This window comes from Nerophis ophidion, linkage group LG14 (assembly GCF_033978795.1).
Source record: "Nerophis ophidion isolate RoL-2023_Sa linkage group LG14, RoL_Noph_v1.0, whole genome shotgun sequence".
Taxonomy (NCBI): Eukaryota; Metazoa; Chordata; class Actinopteri; order Syngnathiformes; family Syngnathidae; genus Nerophis; species Nerophis ophidion.
The window spans coordinates 7,460,266-7,477,895 of NC_084624.1; the positions used below are offsets into that span (position 1 = coordinate 7,460,266).

General features: G+C 42.0%; 1 protein-coding gene across 2 annotated transcripts; it reads left to right on the forward strand.

Moving 5' to 3' along the window:
- The first annotated feature begins 3,663 nt into the window (after nucleotides 1-3,663).
- On the forward strand, nucleotides 3,664-12,044 carry stap2a (signal transducing adaptor family member 2a). 2 transcript variants are annotated; one of them, XM_061919754.1, is made up of 11 exons: nucleotides 3,665-3,870; nucleotides 4,183-4,254; nucleotides 4,336-4,455; nucleotides 7,800-7,856; nucleotides 7,954-8,105; nucleotides 8,256-8,387; nucleotides 8,459-8,528; nucleotides 10,817-10,919; nucleotides 10,992-11,087; nucleotides 11,149-11,277; nucleotides 11,357-12,044. In XM_061919754.1, the coding sequence occupies exons 1-11, from the start codon at nucleotides 3,763-3,765 to the stop codon at nucleotides 11,410-11,412; spliced, it is 1,095 nt and encodes a 364-aa protein (XP_061775738.1). In that variant the 5' UTR covers nucleotides 3,665-3,762; the 3' UTR covers nucleotides 11,413-12,044. The 2 variants fall into 2 exon arrangements, with proteins under 2 accessions (XP_061775737.1, XP_061775738.1); XM_061919753.1 differs by having other exon boundaries at nucleotides 3,664-3,870; nucleotides 10,817-11,087.
- Nucleotides 12,045-17,630: the final 5,586 nt, after the last annotated feature.

The following is a 17,630-nucleotide window of genomic DNA, read 5'->3' on the forward strand; positions in this document are numbered from 1 at the left end:
CACATTTAGTCTTCAATTTGTGGGTTTACTTGAATGTGCATGAATATATTCCCCTTCCAAATTCATGTGTATTCCAGTGTTTTTCAACCGCCGTCCCTCATTTTACCTAATTGGGTTAAAAATATTTTTTGCAAACCAGTAATTATATGTTGAGCATCTGTGCTGTCTAGAGATCGGCAGAGTAACCATTTAATACTCTTCCATTGCAGGTAGTGACCAGATGATCCTCCGAGGAAATTTAAATTGCTGGTCAATCCCAAATTCTCTTGATGACACATAAGATGATTTTAAATGATAACCCAGAACAGAATAGGTATTTTGCAATTTATTCCAAAGCTTTGGAGAGACCAATCTAAAAAAAAAAAAAACACATTCAATTCACGTTGCCTAGTTGATCTGAAAACCTTACGGAAGCGCTGTCTTCTTCAATACCTCCCTCGCCCCCACCCACCGGAACGAATACACATGTCTATTGTTCTGCTTAGCCCGAGACAGGAAGAGATAAGAAGGGAGTATTGCTACTCCTTACATTCCTAAAGCTTCAAGGTTAACACAGTTTACTAGCGGACAAACAGAAAGACGAAAAAATGGAAAAACGCTAGTGGTTTTCAAATATGACTATGAATATAAAAAAGTAACTCTTGCAGATATAAATATGTATCTCCGTCAGTAGCTAATTGCTTTGTAGACGTCGGGAACATGGTTTTGTCGTGATCACAATATGCAGACGAAAGCGGGAGGCAGTGTGCAGGTGAAAAAAGGTATCTAATGCTTAAACCAAAAATCAACAAAAGGTAAGTGCCGCTAAGAAAAGGGATTGAAGCTTAGGGATGGCTATGCAAAACAAGGCTAAAACTGGACTGGAAAAACAGAATGCCGGACGACTGCAAAGACTTACTTTGGAGCATCTGAACATGACATGATAATCCACAACAAAATAGGAGCGCAAGACAAGGACTAAAACACTACACACAGGAAAACAGCAAAAAAACTCCTAAAAATTCAGGGCATGATGTGACAGTACTTTGAGACAAGAACTATAGTGATGCATGCTTGGTTATAGTTTGAATTCATATCAAACAATTGCGAAAACGACTTTTTACTGTCAATATTGACTGCTGAGTTTTTTTGTGTGTGAAAGCATTCACACATGGTTTTCTACACCAAACTTTATCTAGTTCTTCAACTTCTTCATATTCATTAAAAGCGTTACTAAAACGGCCTTCTTTCATCTCCGTAATATGGATAAAATTCGCTCCATTTTGTCCACTAAAGACGCTGAGATCATTATCCATGCGTTTGTTACGCCTCGTCTCGATTACTGTAACGTATTATTTTCGGGTCTCCCCATGTCTAGCATTAAAAGATTACAGTTGGTACAAAATGCGGCTGGTAGACTTTTGACAAGAACAAGAAAGTTTGATCATATTACGCCTGTACTGGCTCACCTGCACTGGCTTCCTGTGCACTTAAGATGTGACTTTAAGGTTTTACTACTTACGTATAAAATACTACACTGTCTACCTCCATCCTATCTTGCCGATTGTATTGTACCATATGTCCCGGCAAGAAATCTGCGTTCAAAAGACTCCGGCTTATTAGTGATTCCCAAAGCCCAAAAAAAGTCTGCGGGCTATAGAGCGTTTTCCGTTCGGGCTCCAGTACTCTGGAATGCCCTCCCGGCAAAAGTTCGAGATGCTACCTCAGTAGAAGCATTTAAGTCTCACCTTAAAACTCATTTGTATACTCTAGCCTTTAAATAAACCTCCTTTTTAGACCAGTTGATCTGCCGCTTCTTTTCTTTCTCTCCTCTGTCCCTCCCTCCCTGCTGAAGGGGATCTGGTCTGATGACCATGGATGAAGTACTGGCTGTCCAGAGTCGAGACCCAGGATGGACCGCTTGCCTGTGTATCGGTTGGGGAAATCTCTACGCTGCTGATCCGACTCCGCTTGGGATGGTTTCCTGTGGACGGGACTCTCGCGGCTGTGTTGGAGCCACTATGGATTGAACTTTCACAGTCTCATGTTAGATCCGGTTGGAGAGGGGTTAGTGCGTCTGCCTCACAATACGAAGGTCCTGCAGTCCTGGGTTCAAATCCTGGCTAGGGATCTTTCTGTGTGGAGTTTGCATGTTCTCCCCGTGAATGCGTGGGTTCCCTCCAGGTACTCCGGCTTCCTCCCACTTCCAAAGACATGCACCTGGGGATAGGTTGATTGGCAACACTAAATGGGCCCTAGTGTGTGAATGTGAGTGTGGATGTTGTCTATCTGTGATGGCCCTGCGATGAGGTGGCGACTTGTCCAGGATGTACCCCGCCTTCCGCCCGATTGTAGCTGAGATAGGCGCCAGCGCCCTCCGCGACCCCAAAAGGGAATAAGCGGTAGAAAATGGATGGATGGATGTTAGAGCCGCTCGACATCCATTGCTTTCGGTCCCCTAGAGGGGGCGGGTTGCCCACATTTGAGGTCCTCTGCAAGGTTTCTCATAGTCATCATTGTCACTGGCGTCCCACTGGAGGTGAGTTTTCCTTGCCCTTATGTGGGTTCTTCCAAGGATGTCGTGGTCATAGTGGTTTGTACAGTCCTTTGAGACATTTGTGATTTAGGGCTATATACATAAACATTGATTGATTGATTGATTGATATTCGGGCACGTTTAAGCATTAGACACCTTTTTACCTGCACGCTGCCTCCCGCTGTTCCAGACATCTACACAGCAATTGCTGCCACCTACTGATATGGAAGAGTACTACATGGTTAGTCTGTGGAGCTCCAGACAGCACCGTCACTCAACAACAGCACATTTGCCGATTATAATTACTGGTTTGCAAAAAATATTTTTAACCAATCCATCCATTTTCTACCGCTTTTGAGCGGAAGGTGGTATACACCCTGGACAAGTCGCCACCTCATTGCAGTATTTTTAACCCAAATAGGTGAAATTAGATCAACGGCACACCAGACGGTATCCCGTTGAAAAACACAGACCTAAACGGTAGAAAAAACGCTATACAAGTATAACTCATAATTGACCGTGTTGAAACTTTTAAAAACTTCTCTTTTTAGTAAGTATTTTAGTTAATAAATGGGTTGTACTTGTATAGCGCTTTTCTACCTTCAAGGTACTCAAAGCACTTTGACACTACTTCCACATTCACCCATTCACACACACATTCACACACTGATGGAGGGAGCTGCCATGCAAGGCGCCAACCAGCACCCATCAGGAGCAAGGGTGAAGTGTCTTGCTCAGGACACAACGGACGTGACGAGGTTGGTTCTAGGTGGGATTTGAACCAGTGACCCTCGGGTTGCGCTCGGCCACTCTCCCCACTGCGCCACGCCGTCCCTTAATCCACTTTGTATCCTTTTTATGATGTTTTAATGCCATTGTTGTTTTACCTGACCTATGTTTTGTACAGCGCTTTGTCGTTTTATCCGAGAAAAGTGCTTTATAAATACAATTTACTTCAATGTCAGCATTTCACTTCAACTTCAGCATTGGAGTGTTCACAATTCCTTCAGGATTTTTTTTTTTTTTTTTTTTCCCTGCTGGGGGTGTGCCTGGAGATTTTTTCATTGAAAAAAAAAAAAAAAGTGCCTTTGCTCAGAAAAAGTAGAAACCCCCCTGGTATATTCTGCATGACCCCCCACCCACCAGTCAGTTAACCAGCAGCATCTCATCAGCAGGGAAGGCGTGTCCCCCTGCCCGGACTGCTCTGCGCCCCCTTTGTCCTGCTGCTGCTCAGCCAGCGACGACTCATGGCGGCTGCGCCCGTCAGGCAGCGCCCTGGGCCGGGGGGATCGCGCGCCCAGCTCCCGCCCTGCTACTACGAAGGCTACCTGGAGAAACGGGGACCCAAGGAGCAGGTAAGATGGCCTCCGGGTTCCATGCTGGCTGCTGCCAACTTCCTTATTGCGGTGACCGAACACTGCCTCGATTGTGTTGCCGCTGCGTGGATTTTCAAGTGCAATCTACGCCTTATTTGTGTGAATGCATGCATATTTCCTGCAGTGTATTGTTATTGTTTCATGACAACCCCCACCCCACTCAGTGGCTTTTATTGCCGGCTAAGGATTTGGGCTCAGGTGCAGCTAATGCAGAGATCCACGGACACGCCCACAGGAAATGAGACGAATGCAATGACCAACACTAATGTTCCCCCGTCTCCTGTGTGACAGGCGCCCACGCGTCTGTGGACCTGTCTCTGTGGGAATGCCTTGTACTTCTTCAATAATGCCAAGGACGCGCACGTAAGATGCATACTGAGAGGAGGAGGAGGAGGGGGGGTTTAAATACCATGGTTCCAGCTGCAAACATGCCGTGTTTTGCAGTATGCGGAGAAGCTGGACCTCAATGGGTTTGTTTCCCTGAAGGATGACTGCAGCCGGGACAAGAACCTGGAAGCAGCCAGACTCATCCTGCGCATGAAGGATGGAGAAACCAAAATAACAGTACTGTCCCTTTTAAAATACACACACACACACGTGTATGTGTATATATATATATGTGCATGTGTATATATAGACAGTGAGTGTGTATGTATATGTATATATATATACTCACATACACATATATACATATATATACCGTATATACATATGTTTTGATTGGATTATCCAGAGAATAGTGCTCGATACACAATATACACAATTTTTCCCACACAATATGTATGTGTGGGAAAAATCACAAGACTACTTCATCTCTACAGAACTGTTTCATGAGGGGTTCCCTCAATCATCAGATTTTAAATCTCCTGAAGTAGTCTTCATCTCTACAGTTCTGTAGAGATGAAGTAGTCTTGTGATTTTTCCCACACCTACATATATATATATATATATATATATATATATATATATATACACACACACACACACACACACACACACACACACACATGTATCCATCTGTTTTCTACCGCTTATTCCCTTTGGGGCCGTGGGGGGGCTGGTGGTGTATATATATATATATATATATATATATATATATATATATATACACACACAAACACTCATGTATTTGAAAATATGAGCATGTGTATATATAGACAATGTTTGTATGTATATATACACATACACCACCAGCGCCCCCCACGGCCCCAAAGGGAATAAGCGGTAGAAAATAGATGGATATGTGTGTGTGTGTGTGTGTGTGTGTGTGTGTGTGTGTGTGTGTGTGTGTGTGTGTGTGTGTGTGTGTGTGTGTGTGTGTTTATATATATATATATATATATATATATATATATATATATATAAACACACACACACACACACACACACACACACATATCCATCTATTTTCTACCGCTTATTCCCTTTGGGGCCGTGGGGGGCGCTGGTGGTGTATGTGTATATATATATATATATATATATATATATATACGCACACACACTCATGTATGTATGTGTAAATATGTGCATGTGTATATATAGACAATGAGTGTGTATGTGTATATATATATATATATATATATATATATATATATATCCATCTATTTTCTACCGCTTATTCCCTTTGGGGCCGTGGGGGGCGCTGGTGGTGTGTATATATATATATACACACACACACACACACACACACACACACACTCATGTATGTGTAAATATGTGCATATATAAACAATGAGTGTATATATATATATATATATATATATATATATATATATATATATATATATATATATATATATATATACACACACACACACTCATGTATGTGTAAATATGTGCATGTGTATATATAAACAATGAGTGTATATATATATATATATATATATATATATATATATATATATACATACATACATACATACACACACACATATATATCCATTTATTTTCTACCGCTTATTCCCTTTGGGGCCGTGGGGGGCGCTGGTGGTGTGTATATATATCAATCAATCAATCAATGTTTACTTATATAGCCCTAAATCACTAGTGTCTCAAAGGGCTGCAGAAAACACACACACACTCATGTATGTGTAACTATGTGCATGTGTATATATAAACAATGAGTGTGTGTATATATATATATATATATATATATATATATATATATATATATTATTATGAAAGGCGGAAAAAAAAAACTTCAAATTTTACTAGACTCCTAAAACCCCCTCCTACCACACCCCCGCTCACCCCTCTGCTCCTCACCACGCTCGATGCACACATACTTAACCTCTTAACCTTTTTCACCTCAGGGACCAACCTTTCCACTACAGAGGGGTCCGGGACCCACTCCAATATTAACACTGATTTAGTAATAGGGTTATACTATTACCATTATTTTGGTACTGGTACCAATACATATGTTTATAATTGCAATTTAGTCCTTAAATAAAATGTTGAACATACTAGACAACTTGTCTTTTAGTAGTAAGTAAACAAACAAAGACTCCTAATTAGTCTGCACTAACATATTGTGTCATTTATACACCTATTATTTTGTCAACATTCTGAGGGACAAACTATAAAAATGGATTATTAATCTATTTGTTCATTTACTGTTAATGTCTGCTCATTTTCCATTTGAACATGTTCTATCTACACTTCTGTTCAAATGTAATAATCACTTATTCTTCTCTTCTTTGATACCACACATTTGGTTATCGAAATAATACCAAGTAGTTGCAGGATCATACAATAAAATATGATACCTAATAAACCAATAATAATATGGTTGAAAAATACTGATGTAAAGGGTAGGTGTCGCCCTGTTTTCTGTTTTAACATGTTCTATCTACACTTCTGTTCAAATGTAATAATCACTCATTCTCCTCTTCTTTGATACCACACATTAGGTTATCGAAATAATACCAAGTAGTTGCAGAATCATACAATAAAGTATGATTCCTAATAGACCAATAATAATATGGTTAAAAAATACTGATGTAAAGGGTAGGTGTCGCCCTGTTTTCTGTTCAAACATGTTCTGTCTACACTTCTGTTAAAATGTAATAATCACTCATTCTCCTCTTCTGTGATACCACACATTAGTTTTGTATGATACCACACATTAGGTTATCGAAATAATACCAAGTAGTTGCAGAATCATACAATAAAGTATGATTCCTAATAGACCAATAATAATATGGTTAAAAAATACTGATGTAAAGGGTAGGTGTCACCCTGTTTTCTGTTTGAACCTGTTCTATCTACACTTCTGTTAAAATGTAATAATCACTCTTCTCTTCTTTGATACTTTACATTAGTTTTGGATGATACCACACATTTGGTATCGATTCGATACCAAGTAGTTACAGGGTCATACATTGGTCATATTCAAAGTCCTCATGTGTCCAGGGACATATTTCCTGACTTTATATACATAATGTGAATTTAAAAAACTATTTTGATGTAAAAAAAAAAAATTTTTTAAATCAATGTAATCACAGTAGTTTTGACGAGATACACCACTGTACTTGGTATCATTACAGTGGATGTCAGGTGTAGATCCACCCATGGCGTTTGTTTACATTCAGGAAGGGCGTCATCACCGGTGAGCTACGGTGTGTAGTGAAGCATGTTCAGCTATTTCTCCTCTTCCAGTGATAATAATACTTGTAAGAAACTCTATTTGTCGCCATGGAGGCCAGAATTGGTGATTTAGAAGTAGCTAAAACACTACCGATTGCGGATGGACGTCAGCTGCCCTACTTAATTGTCTGTGTGTCTTGTTCTGACAAATTTGCCATAAAAATCTACAAAAAAAAACTCATACCTGGCAAGAAAGCTGAGCAACTTTTCAAGCAAGTGGTGAAATATGAGATGGATCTGATCTCCCACTCTTCTTCTAGGCCCCCAACTTGGAATCCAGGGAGCTGTGGAAGGGTTTCCTCTACTCGGTCACAGACGTAAACATCCTTTTTTCTCCCGCTTATGAGGACATGTGCAGTGTTTGTGTGTGTTCTGTGACTTTAAGAGCGGTTCTCCCCTCCCGTCCCATCGCAGCTCAACGTTCCCTCCAGCCTCACCTTGCTGCCCGGCCAGCTGCAGATGCTGAAGGAGGTGGTGGACAAGGAGCGTTCCAGGAGGAGAAGTCGTACTCCAACACGAGCACCCCCTTCGCCTCTCTCTGTCCCTCTAGTGGGAGAGATCCCCCCGTAAGTCCACCCTTTTTTCTGTGCCTCAAGTAGGAGAGGTCCCCCTTTTTTCTGTCCCTCTAGTAGGAGAGATCCCCCCTGTAAGTCCGTCCTTTTTCTGTCCCTCTGGCCGTGTTTATTGACACACACGAGTGGGGGGTGTGTCCGCAGGTGTTTTCGCCCCGTGTCCCGAACAGAGGCCGAAGTCCTCCTGGAGCGACACCCAGACTGTGGCAACATGCTGCTGCGGCCCGGACGGGATGGATGCTCGCTGGCCGTCACCACTCGACAGGACCTGAACGGGTAAGGACGACAATGCTGCTTTTCAAATTAAGAGCATTGGAACAACAACGTGGCTTCCGTACTCCCTTCAGGTCCGTGTTCAGACATTACCGAGTAACACAGAGGGACCAGGGGGGCTACGTGATTGATGTCGAAAACCCGGTAAGTTCAACTTGTTCTTGCAACATTTCTGGTGGAATTGTTCATTCCTTGCAGCTGTAAGGGATAAAATTAGTCATTATTGAATGGGTTTTATAAGAAGACATTTTTTCAGGACTTATGCAGATCCCAAATACACATCAGCAGGTACCAAAAGGTAATAAAAGTTGATTTTGCATAATATTGCAAAACAAAACGCCAGATAATACATCTTACCTTATACACATGCCATAATAGTACTCTTATTTTGAAGCACAGTACGTCTGACTATGGTAGCCGTAATGCTCCGACAATCCATCAAGTGGTTTGGCTTCATAACTTACCAAAGTCCTACTAAAACATTTTGATAGATTTTTGAGCGCCGTGTGTAATCTTCTATATTTTTAATGGAACATATAAAATGTTGGTGTTGTTTACTTGAGTCGTATTGCCGTCACATTGCAGTCTACATGTCTCTCTTATGTTTGACTGCCATCTCCTGGTCACACTTATCATTACACGTACCAAATAAAATTGCTTCGAGGTCGGTAAGCAAAACCAGAATCAGTCCGTACCAGGTTATAAGGCGCACTGTCGAGTTTTGAGGGGAAAAAAGGATTTTAAGTGCGCCTTATAGTCCGGAAAATAGGGTATGTGGTTACTCCTATGTTGAAGCACAGTACAATCCATCAATGGGTGTGGCTTCATAGCTTACCAAAGTCCTACTAAAACATTTCGATAGATTTTTTAGCTCCGTGTGTAATGTTCAACATTCTCAATGGAACATATAAAATGTCGGTGTTGTTTACTTGAGTCATATTGCAGTCTACACCTATCTCTTATGTGTGACTGCCATCTACTGGTCACACTTATAATTAAACCACGTACCAAAAAAAATAGCGTTGAGGTCGGTAAGCATAACTAAAATGATTCCATACATCAGGTTATAAGGTGCACTGTCAAATTTTGAAAAAATGAAAGGATTTGAAGTGCGCCTTATAGTCTTAAAAAAGGTATATGGAAAATATGAATTTGTACATTGTGTTCTATCAATTATACACTGGCAGAAATTATGCATTCTACTAAATAAAACATTTTAACTCTTGCATTATATTTACTTTCCATATTTTGTTTTGTGTTTGAAAACATTCAATACAATTGTTTTCCTGAACAAATTATGTGCACTAAAAAATATAATTTACCCAAATATCTTACGATTTCAAAAAAATATATATATGGGAACAAAAATTGAAGCTTACTATTTTTAAATTTTTTGAGATTTTCAAAAAAAAAGTGTAATAATTCTAAGTATGATTGTACTACTCATAGTCATGATAATAGTACTAACAGTAATACTTAGTTTTTCTTTATTAAATAATATTTTATTGTATTTAAGTCCCATTTAAGTGAGAGTCCAGTCCATAGTGGATCTAACATAATAGCGAGAGTCCAGTCCATAGTGGATCTAACATAATAGTGAGAGTCCAGTCCATAGTGGATCTAACATAATAGTGAGAGTCCAGTCCATTGTGGATCTAACATAATAGTGAGAGTCCAGTCCATAGTGGATCCAACATAATAGTGAGAGTCCAGTCCATAGTGAATTCAATATAATAGTGTGAGAGTCCAGTCCATTGTGGATGTAGTTAATAGTGTGAAAGTCCAGTCCATAGTGGATTTAACATAATAGTGAGAGTCCAGTCCATAGTGGATCTAACATAATAGTGTGAAAGTCCAGTCCATAGTGGATCTAACATAATAGTGTGAGAGTCCAGTCCATAGTGGATCCAACATAACAGTGAGAGTCCAGTCCATAGTGGATGTAGTTAATAGTGTGAAAGTCCAGTCCATAGTGGATTTAACATAATAGAGAGAGTACTGTCCATAATGGATCTAACATAATAGTGAGAGTCCAGTCCATAGTGGATCTAACATAATAGTGTGAGAGTCCAGTCCATGGTGGATGTAGTTAATAGTGTGAGAGTCCAGTCCATAGTGGGGCCAGCATGGGGACAAGTCAGGGCGTATAGACGTCACTGACTGATCCACAGAGAACTGGTCCACCCTGTGTCCTGACTCGGAACAGCTAGCGTGCCATCTGTGGTCACCTGGTAACCTCTCCACGCAGGAGAAGGGCCAGAGCAGAAGGGAGAGACGGCAGATCAACTTGTCTTAATGTATGTATTCAATGGAAAAACAATGCAGAGGTTTTATGTTTGGTAGACAGTTTGAACAGTAACACTGTGTTGGGATATTTAATGAGGTGCTTCTTTGGTGAAGTTTTTTTTGTTTTTTTCCCGGTTCTTCTGCAGATCCCCTGCGCAACGCTTCACGATGTCATCGACGCCTTGGTGGAGAAGACCGCCGGAACTCTGCAGCCTTTCCTCCTGGAGGAGCCTTACGAGGAGAACATCAGTGAGTACACGCCCGGCAGCATCAAGTCCCGCTCGCCTTTTTCCCCGCAGCCGCCTCCTTTTGCCCCCTCAGCCTACGTCTCTGCCAACGACGAGAACGGAGAGCGGATCCTCCACACCGCGCCCGCCAGCCCTCTGCCCAGAGCGCCGGCGCTGCCCCCCAAGCAAGGTGCGCTTCTTTCGGTACGCAACACCCACGCAGACTTCTTTCAAACGTGTCGCCGCCGCAGACCGCTGGTCCGGCGTTCCCCTGCCTAGATCCCCCGCCCCGGACCGCCGGATCCTGACCTCGCCCGTGCCTGCCTCGCCCACCAACCCCATGAGACGCCTCATCCTGTCGCCTTCCCCTCTCGCACAAAGTGAGCGCCGTCCGTCGCCGTTGGCTCTTTGTTGAACTCTGACCTCCTTGCTTCCTGCCCGCCCCCCCTCCACCCGCAGGCCTCAACGAGGAGCTGAAAATGAAGCTGGAGAAGAGACGAGCCAGCCAGGAGTGACACGGGGACCACTCCCCTCCTCACCGCAGCTAGGTAGATCACTCCTGTGCCTTGGAAGGTAAACGTACGCACCCGAGACCCGTGAAGTGGTCACCTTCTGTAAATGGTAAAGAAAAACTGAATACCATTATTTGCAAATCCCTTTCAACTCATTTAAATAGACTGCAAAGACGAGATATTTAAGGTTCACACTGGAAAAGTTTATTTTTTAGCAAATATTAGCTCATTTGGAATTGGATGCCTGCGACATGTTTCAAAAAAGCTGGCACAAGTGGCAAAAAAGACTGAGAAAGTTGAGGAATGCTCATCAAATACTTATTTGGAACATCCCAGAGGTGGACAGGCTAATTGGGTATAAAAGCAGCTTCAGTCGTTCACAAACAAGGACGGGGCGAGGCTTCACCACTTTGTCAACAAATGCCTGAGCCAATTGTTTTAAGATCAACATTTCTCAACCAAGCTGTTGCAAGGAATTTAGGGATTTCACCATCTACAGTCATACTTGCTAACCCCGAGACCTTCGAATTCGGGAGATGGGTGGACGGGGTTGGGTGGAAGCGAGGGGTGACCGGGCCGCAGAAGAATTTTTTATTAAATTAAAAAAAAAAAAAAAATGTTTTTTTTTTTTCAAACACAATATACACTTATAAATAGTGCACCAACGACAAAAAACTCCCTTTTTCATGACAAAAAAGAAAAAAACAAAAAAAAATTTTGTGTTTGTTTTTGAAGGGTATATATATGTGGGCGGCTTGTACCCCCAAACCCCGCGGGACAAATTATTAAGCGTTGACCGGTCCGCGGATACAAAAAGTTTGGAGACCACTGGTGTATATTGTAGCGTCCCGGAAGAGTTAGTGCTGCAAGGGATTTTTTTCAGTTTTTTTTTTTTCAGAGGGGTTAGTGCGTCTGCCTCACAATACGAAGGTCCTGCAGTCCTGGGTTCAAATCCAGGCTAGGGATCTTTCTGTGTGGAGTTTGCATGTTCTCCCCATGAATGCGTGGGTTCCCTCCGGGTACTCCGGCTTCCTCCCACTTCCAAAGACATGCACCCGGGGATAGGTTGATTGGCAACACTAAATGGGCCCTAGTGTGTGAATGTGAGTGTGAATGTTGTCTGTCTATCTGTGTTGGCCTAGCGATGAGGTGGCGATGAGGTAGACAATGGATGGCTGGATGGATGTTTATGTTGTGTTGCGGTGCAGATGTTCTCCATCCATCCATTTTCTACCGCTTATTCCCTTTTTGGGGTCGCGGGGGGCGCTGGCGACTATCTCAGCTACAATCGGGCGGAAGGCGGGGAACACCCTGGACAAGTCGCCACCTCATCACAGGGCCAACACAGATAGACAGACAACATTCACACTCACATTCACACACTAGGGCCAATTTAGTGTTGCCAATCAACCTATCCCCAGGTGCATGTCTTTGGAAGTGGGAGGAAGCCGGAGTACCCGGAAGGGAACCCACGCATTCACGGGGAGAACATGCAAACTCCACACAGAAAGATCCCAAGCCTGGATTTGAACCCAGGACTGCAGGACCTTGGTATTGTGAGGCAGACGCACTAACCCCTCTGCCACCGTGAAGCCCGCAGATGTTCTCCCAAATTGTAATTCTTGTTTGGTGTGGGTTCACAGTGTGGCGCTTATTTGTAACAGTGATAAAGTTGTTTATACGGCCACCCTCAGTGTGACCTGTATGGCTGTTGACCAAGTATGTGTTGCCTTAAAGGCACGCCCCCAATAATGTTGTCCGGGTGGGAATCGGGAGAAATTCGGGATAACGGTTGCCCCGTCAGATTTTCGGGAGGGGCACTGAAATTTGTGAGTCTCCCAGGAAAATCGGGAGGTTTGGCAAGTTTGTCTGCAGTCGGTAATATCTTTAAAAAGTTCAGAGAATCTGGAGAAATGTTGAAAACCAACATTGAATGCCCATGACATTCGATCCCTCAGGCGGGACCGCGTTAAAAACCGACATCAGTGTGTAAAGGAGATCACCACACAGGCTCAGGAAGACTTCAGAAAACCACTGTCAGTAACTACAGTCGGTCGCTACATCTGTAAGTGCAAGTTAAAAACTCTACTATGCAAAGCCAAAGCCATTTATCAACAACACCCGGAAACGCCGCCCGCTTCTCTGTGGCCCGAGCTCATCTAAGATGGACTTGTGCAAAGTGGAGAAGTGTTCTGTGGTCTTATGAGTCCACATTTCAAATTGTTTTTGGAAACTCTGGATGTGGTGCCCTCCGGAACAAAGTGGAAAATAACTATGCGGGTTGTTCTAGGCGCAAAGTTGAAAAGCCAGGGGGTGTATTAGTGGCCAAGGCATGGGTAACTTGCACATCTGTGAAGGCACCATTAATACTGCAAGGTACATACAGCTTTTGGACCAACATATGTTGTTATCATGGACGCCCCTGCTTATTTCATTAGGACGATTCCAAGCCACGTGTTACAACAGCGTGGCTTCATAGTAAAGGAGTGCGGGTACTAGAATGGCCTGCCTGTAGCCCAGACCGGTCTCCCGTTGAAAATATGAAGGCTAAAAATGAGAAGGGAGACTTTTGAACAACTTAAGGGCTACTGAAAAGAGATTTTCTTATTCAAACGGGGATAGCAGGTCCGTTCTATGTGTCATACTTGATCATTTTGCGATATTTCGTAGAGAACATCAACGATAAAGTTCCAAACTTTTGGTCGCTAATAAAAAAAGGCCTTGCCTGTACCGGAAGTAGCAGACGATGTGCGCGTGACGTCACGGGTTGTGGAGCTCCTCACATCTGAACAATGTTTACAATCATGGCCACCAGTAGCGAGAGCCATTCGGACCGAGAAAGCGACGATTTCCCCATTAATTTGAGCGAGGATGAAAGATTCGTGGATGAGGAAAGTGAGAGTGAAGGGCTGAAAAAAAAAAAAGACTATACAGTAGGAGCGATTCAGATGTTATTAGACAAATTTACTAGGATAATTCTGGAAAATCCCTTATCTGCTTATTGTGTTACTAGTGTTTTAGTGATATTATATGGTCGTACCTGTATAACCTGAAGGTCGGCCCCGCACCTTTCTTCAGCACCAGTCGACGGGTGGTGGCGATGCCCATCTCTGCCCTTTTGAAACCCGATCTTTCGAAATGATCGCTGCATAATACACTGTACTTTGTGTGTGTGTGTGGTCCAATCCAACCGTGTACGCTTGACATCTCTGTTCCATAGTAAAGCTTCACCGTCATCTTTCGGGAATGTAAACAATGAAACACCGGCTGTGTTTGTGTTGCTAAAGGCGGCCGCAATACACCGCTTCCCACCTACAGCTTTCTTCTTTGACGTCTCCAGTATTCATTGAACAAATTGCAAAAGATTCAGCAACACAATTGTCCAGAATACTGTGTGTGTTACTAGTGTTTTAGTGATATTACATGGTCGTACCTGTACAACTTGAAGGTCGGCCCCGCACCTTTCTTCAGCACCAGTCGACGGGTGGTGGCGATGCTCATCTCTGCCCTTTGAAACACGATCTTTCGAAATGATCGCTGCATAATACACTGTACTTTGTGCGTGTGGTCCAATCCAACCGTATTCGCTTAACATCTCTGTTCCATAGTAAAGCTTCACCGTCATCTTTCGGGAATGTAAACAATGGAACACCGGCAGGGTTTGTGTTGCTAAAGGCGGCCGCAATACACCGCTTCCCACCTACAGCTTTCTTCTTTAACGTCTCCAGTATCATTGAACAAATTGCAAAAGATTCAGCAACACAGATGTCCAGAAAACTGTGGAATTATGCGATGGAAACAGACGACTTATAGCTGTGAGCGGTGCTGGAACAAAATGTCCTCTACAATGCGTGACATCACGGACACACGTCATCATACCGCGACGTTTTAGCATGATACTTCCGTGCGAAATTTAAAATTGCAATTTAGTAAACTAACCCAGGCCGTATTGGCATGTGTTGCAATGTTAAGATTTCATCATTGATATATGAACTATCAGACTGTGTGGTGGGTAGTAGTAGTTTATATTTCAATGATGAAATCTTAACATTGCAACACATGCCAATACGACCTTTTTAGTTTACTAAATTGCAATTTTAAATTTCCCGGGAGTTTTTTTCTTGAAAACGTCGCGTAATGATGACGTGTACACTTGACGTCACGGGATGTTAGGAAATATGAGCGGCCGCAATACACCGCTTCCCACCTACAGCTTTCTTCTTTGACGTCTCCAGTATTCATTGAACAAATTGCAAAAGATTCAGCAACACAGTTGTCCAGAATACTGTGGAATTACGGGATGAAAACCGACGACTTATAGCTGGGAACGATGCTGGAACAAAATCATCATACCGCGACGTTTCAGCAGGATAGTTCGGCGCGAAATTTAAAATTGCAATTTACTAAACTAAAACGTTAATATTTCATCATTGATATATAAACTATCAGACTGCGTAGGCCTTCAAGATGTACATCAAGCAAGAATGGAAAAGAATTCCACTTAAAAAATGTGTCTCCTCAGTTCCCAAACCTTTACCGAGTGTTGTTAAAAGGAAAGGCCATGTAACACACTGGTAAAAATGCCTTTTTTGCAATGTGTTGCTGCCATTACATTTTAAATTCATGATTATTTGCAAAAAAAAAAAAGAAATATCTTGTCTTTGCAGTCTATTCAATTAGCAAATCATCGTATTCTCTTTTCATTGACTATTTCCACAAGGTGACAACTTGACTGGTGGTGTAGTTGTGGTAGGTGTTGGTGTAGGCCTTGGACACGCTGGACTCCATACCTGAAGTGCACTAAGTACTGATCACTGAGCACAAAGCCCTTCCTCACAGTGACTGACCAATAGGGACCCCCCACTGAGCCTGGTGCTATCACTAAGAGCCAATGCTTGCCAGCAGACTACTTTTGTACACACTCCAATGTTGTTGTCAACCCCATTTTTCATTGACTTCCTCTTAAACTGCGCAAAAACCCAGGTGACTCAACTTCTACTTCCTTTTTCCCCTCTTAGTTGTTTACATGCAAGGACTCCCCCTAGTGCAGGGGTGTCCAAACTACATGCAAGGACTCCCCCTAGTGGAGGGATATCCAAACTACATGCAAGCACTCCCCCTAGTGGAGGGATGTCCAAACTACATGCAAGCACTCCCCCTAGTGGAGGGATGTCCAAACTACATGCAAGCACTCCCCCGATTTCAATTTGAAATATACTCATATAATTTATATAATATAAAGGCAGCACAGCATTTTTATATATGACCCAATCCAAACAAGTTTTCCTGCTGGTGGCGCTAACACAACTCACACAGAATGTCAACACACACACACACGGTCACACACTACACAACCTACTCATTGGACTTTGTGGGTGTTGTAAAAAAAAAAAAAAAATGTCCAAGCACAACAAATAATTCAAGATTACACCCATTTTAAATCCCTTGCAATGCATGATGGGAAAAGGGCCAAACACTCTCCATGCTGCTTAATATTTGTGATTACATAGGAGGTCGTCATGAAGTCAATATCCAATTATATTACATATTAATTACATACCCGTTATATTAATATTGTATGTGTGTGTGTGTGTGTGTTTATGTATGTGTGTATATATATATATCTATGTATGTACAGTATGTATGGACGCTTATAGGTATGTACAGTATGTATGTATGTATGTATGTATGTTTGTATGCACGTACACGTGTATATGTGTGTACGTATGTATATATGTGTATACGTATGTATATATGTATGTATGTGTATATATATGTATTTGTGTACATGTGTGTACGTATGTACATGTATATGTATGTATGTATGTACGTATATATAAATGTATGTATGTACGTATATATTTATGTATGTCTGTAGGTATGTGTGTATATGTCTATACATTTGTGTGTATGTACGTATATATTTATGTAGGTATGTACGTAATTATATGTGTGTATATGTCTATATATTTGTGTGTAATTACGTGTGTACGTATGTATATATGTGCGTTTGTGTGTATATATGTATTTGTGTACATGTGTGTACGTATGTATATGTATGTATGTACGTATATATAAATGTATGTATGTACGTATATATTTATGTATGTCTGTACGTATGTGTGTATATGTCTATATATTTGTGTGTATGTATGTATATATTTATGTATGTATGTACGTAATTATATACGTGTGTATATGTCTATATATTTGTGTGTAAT

Coding starts and splice junctions, on each gene's coding strand:
- stap2a (XM_061919753.1), top strand. CDS start 3,763: ATGGCGGCTGCGCCCGTCAGGCAGCGCCCTGGGCCGGGGGGATCGCGC. Junction 8,106..8,255: donor CTAGTGGGAGAGATCCCCCC/GTAAGTCCACCC, acceptor GTGTGTCCGCAG/GTGTTTTCGCCCCGTGTCCC. Junction 8,529..10,816: donor TGATTGATGTCGAAAACCCG/GTAAGTTCAACT, acceptor GTTCTTCTGCAG/ATCCCCTGCGCAACGCTTCA.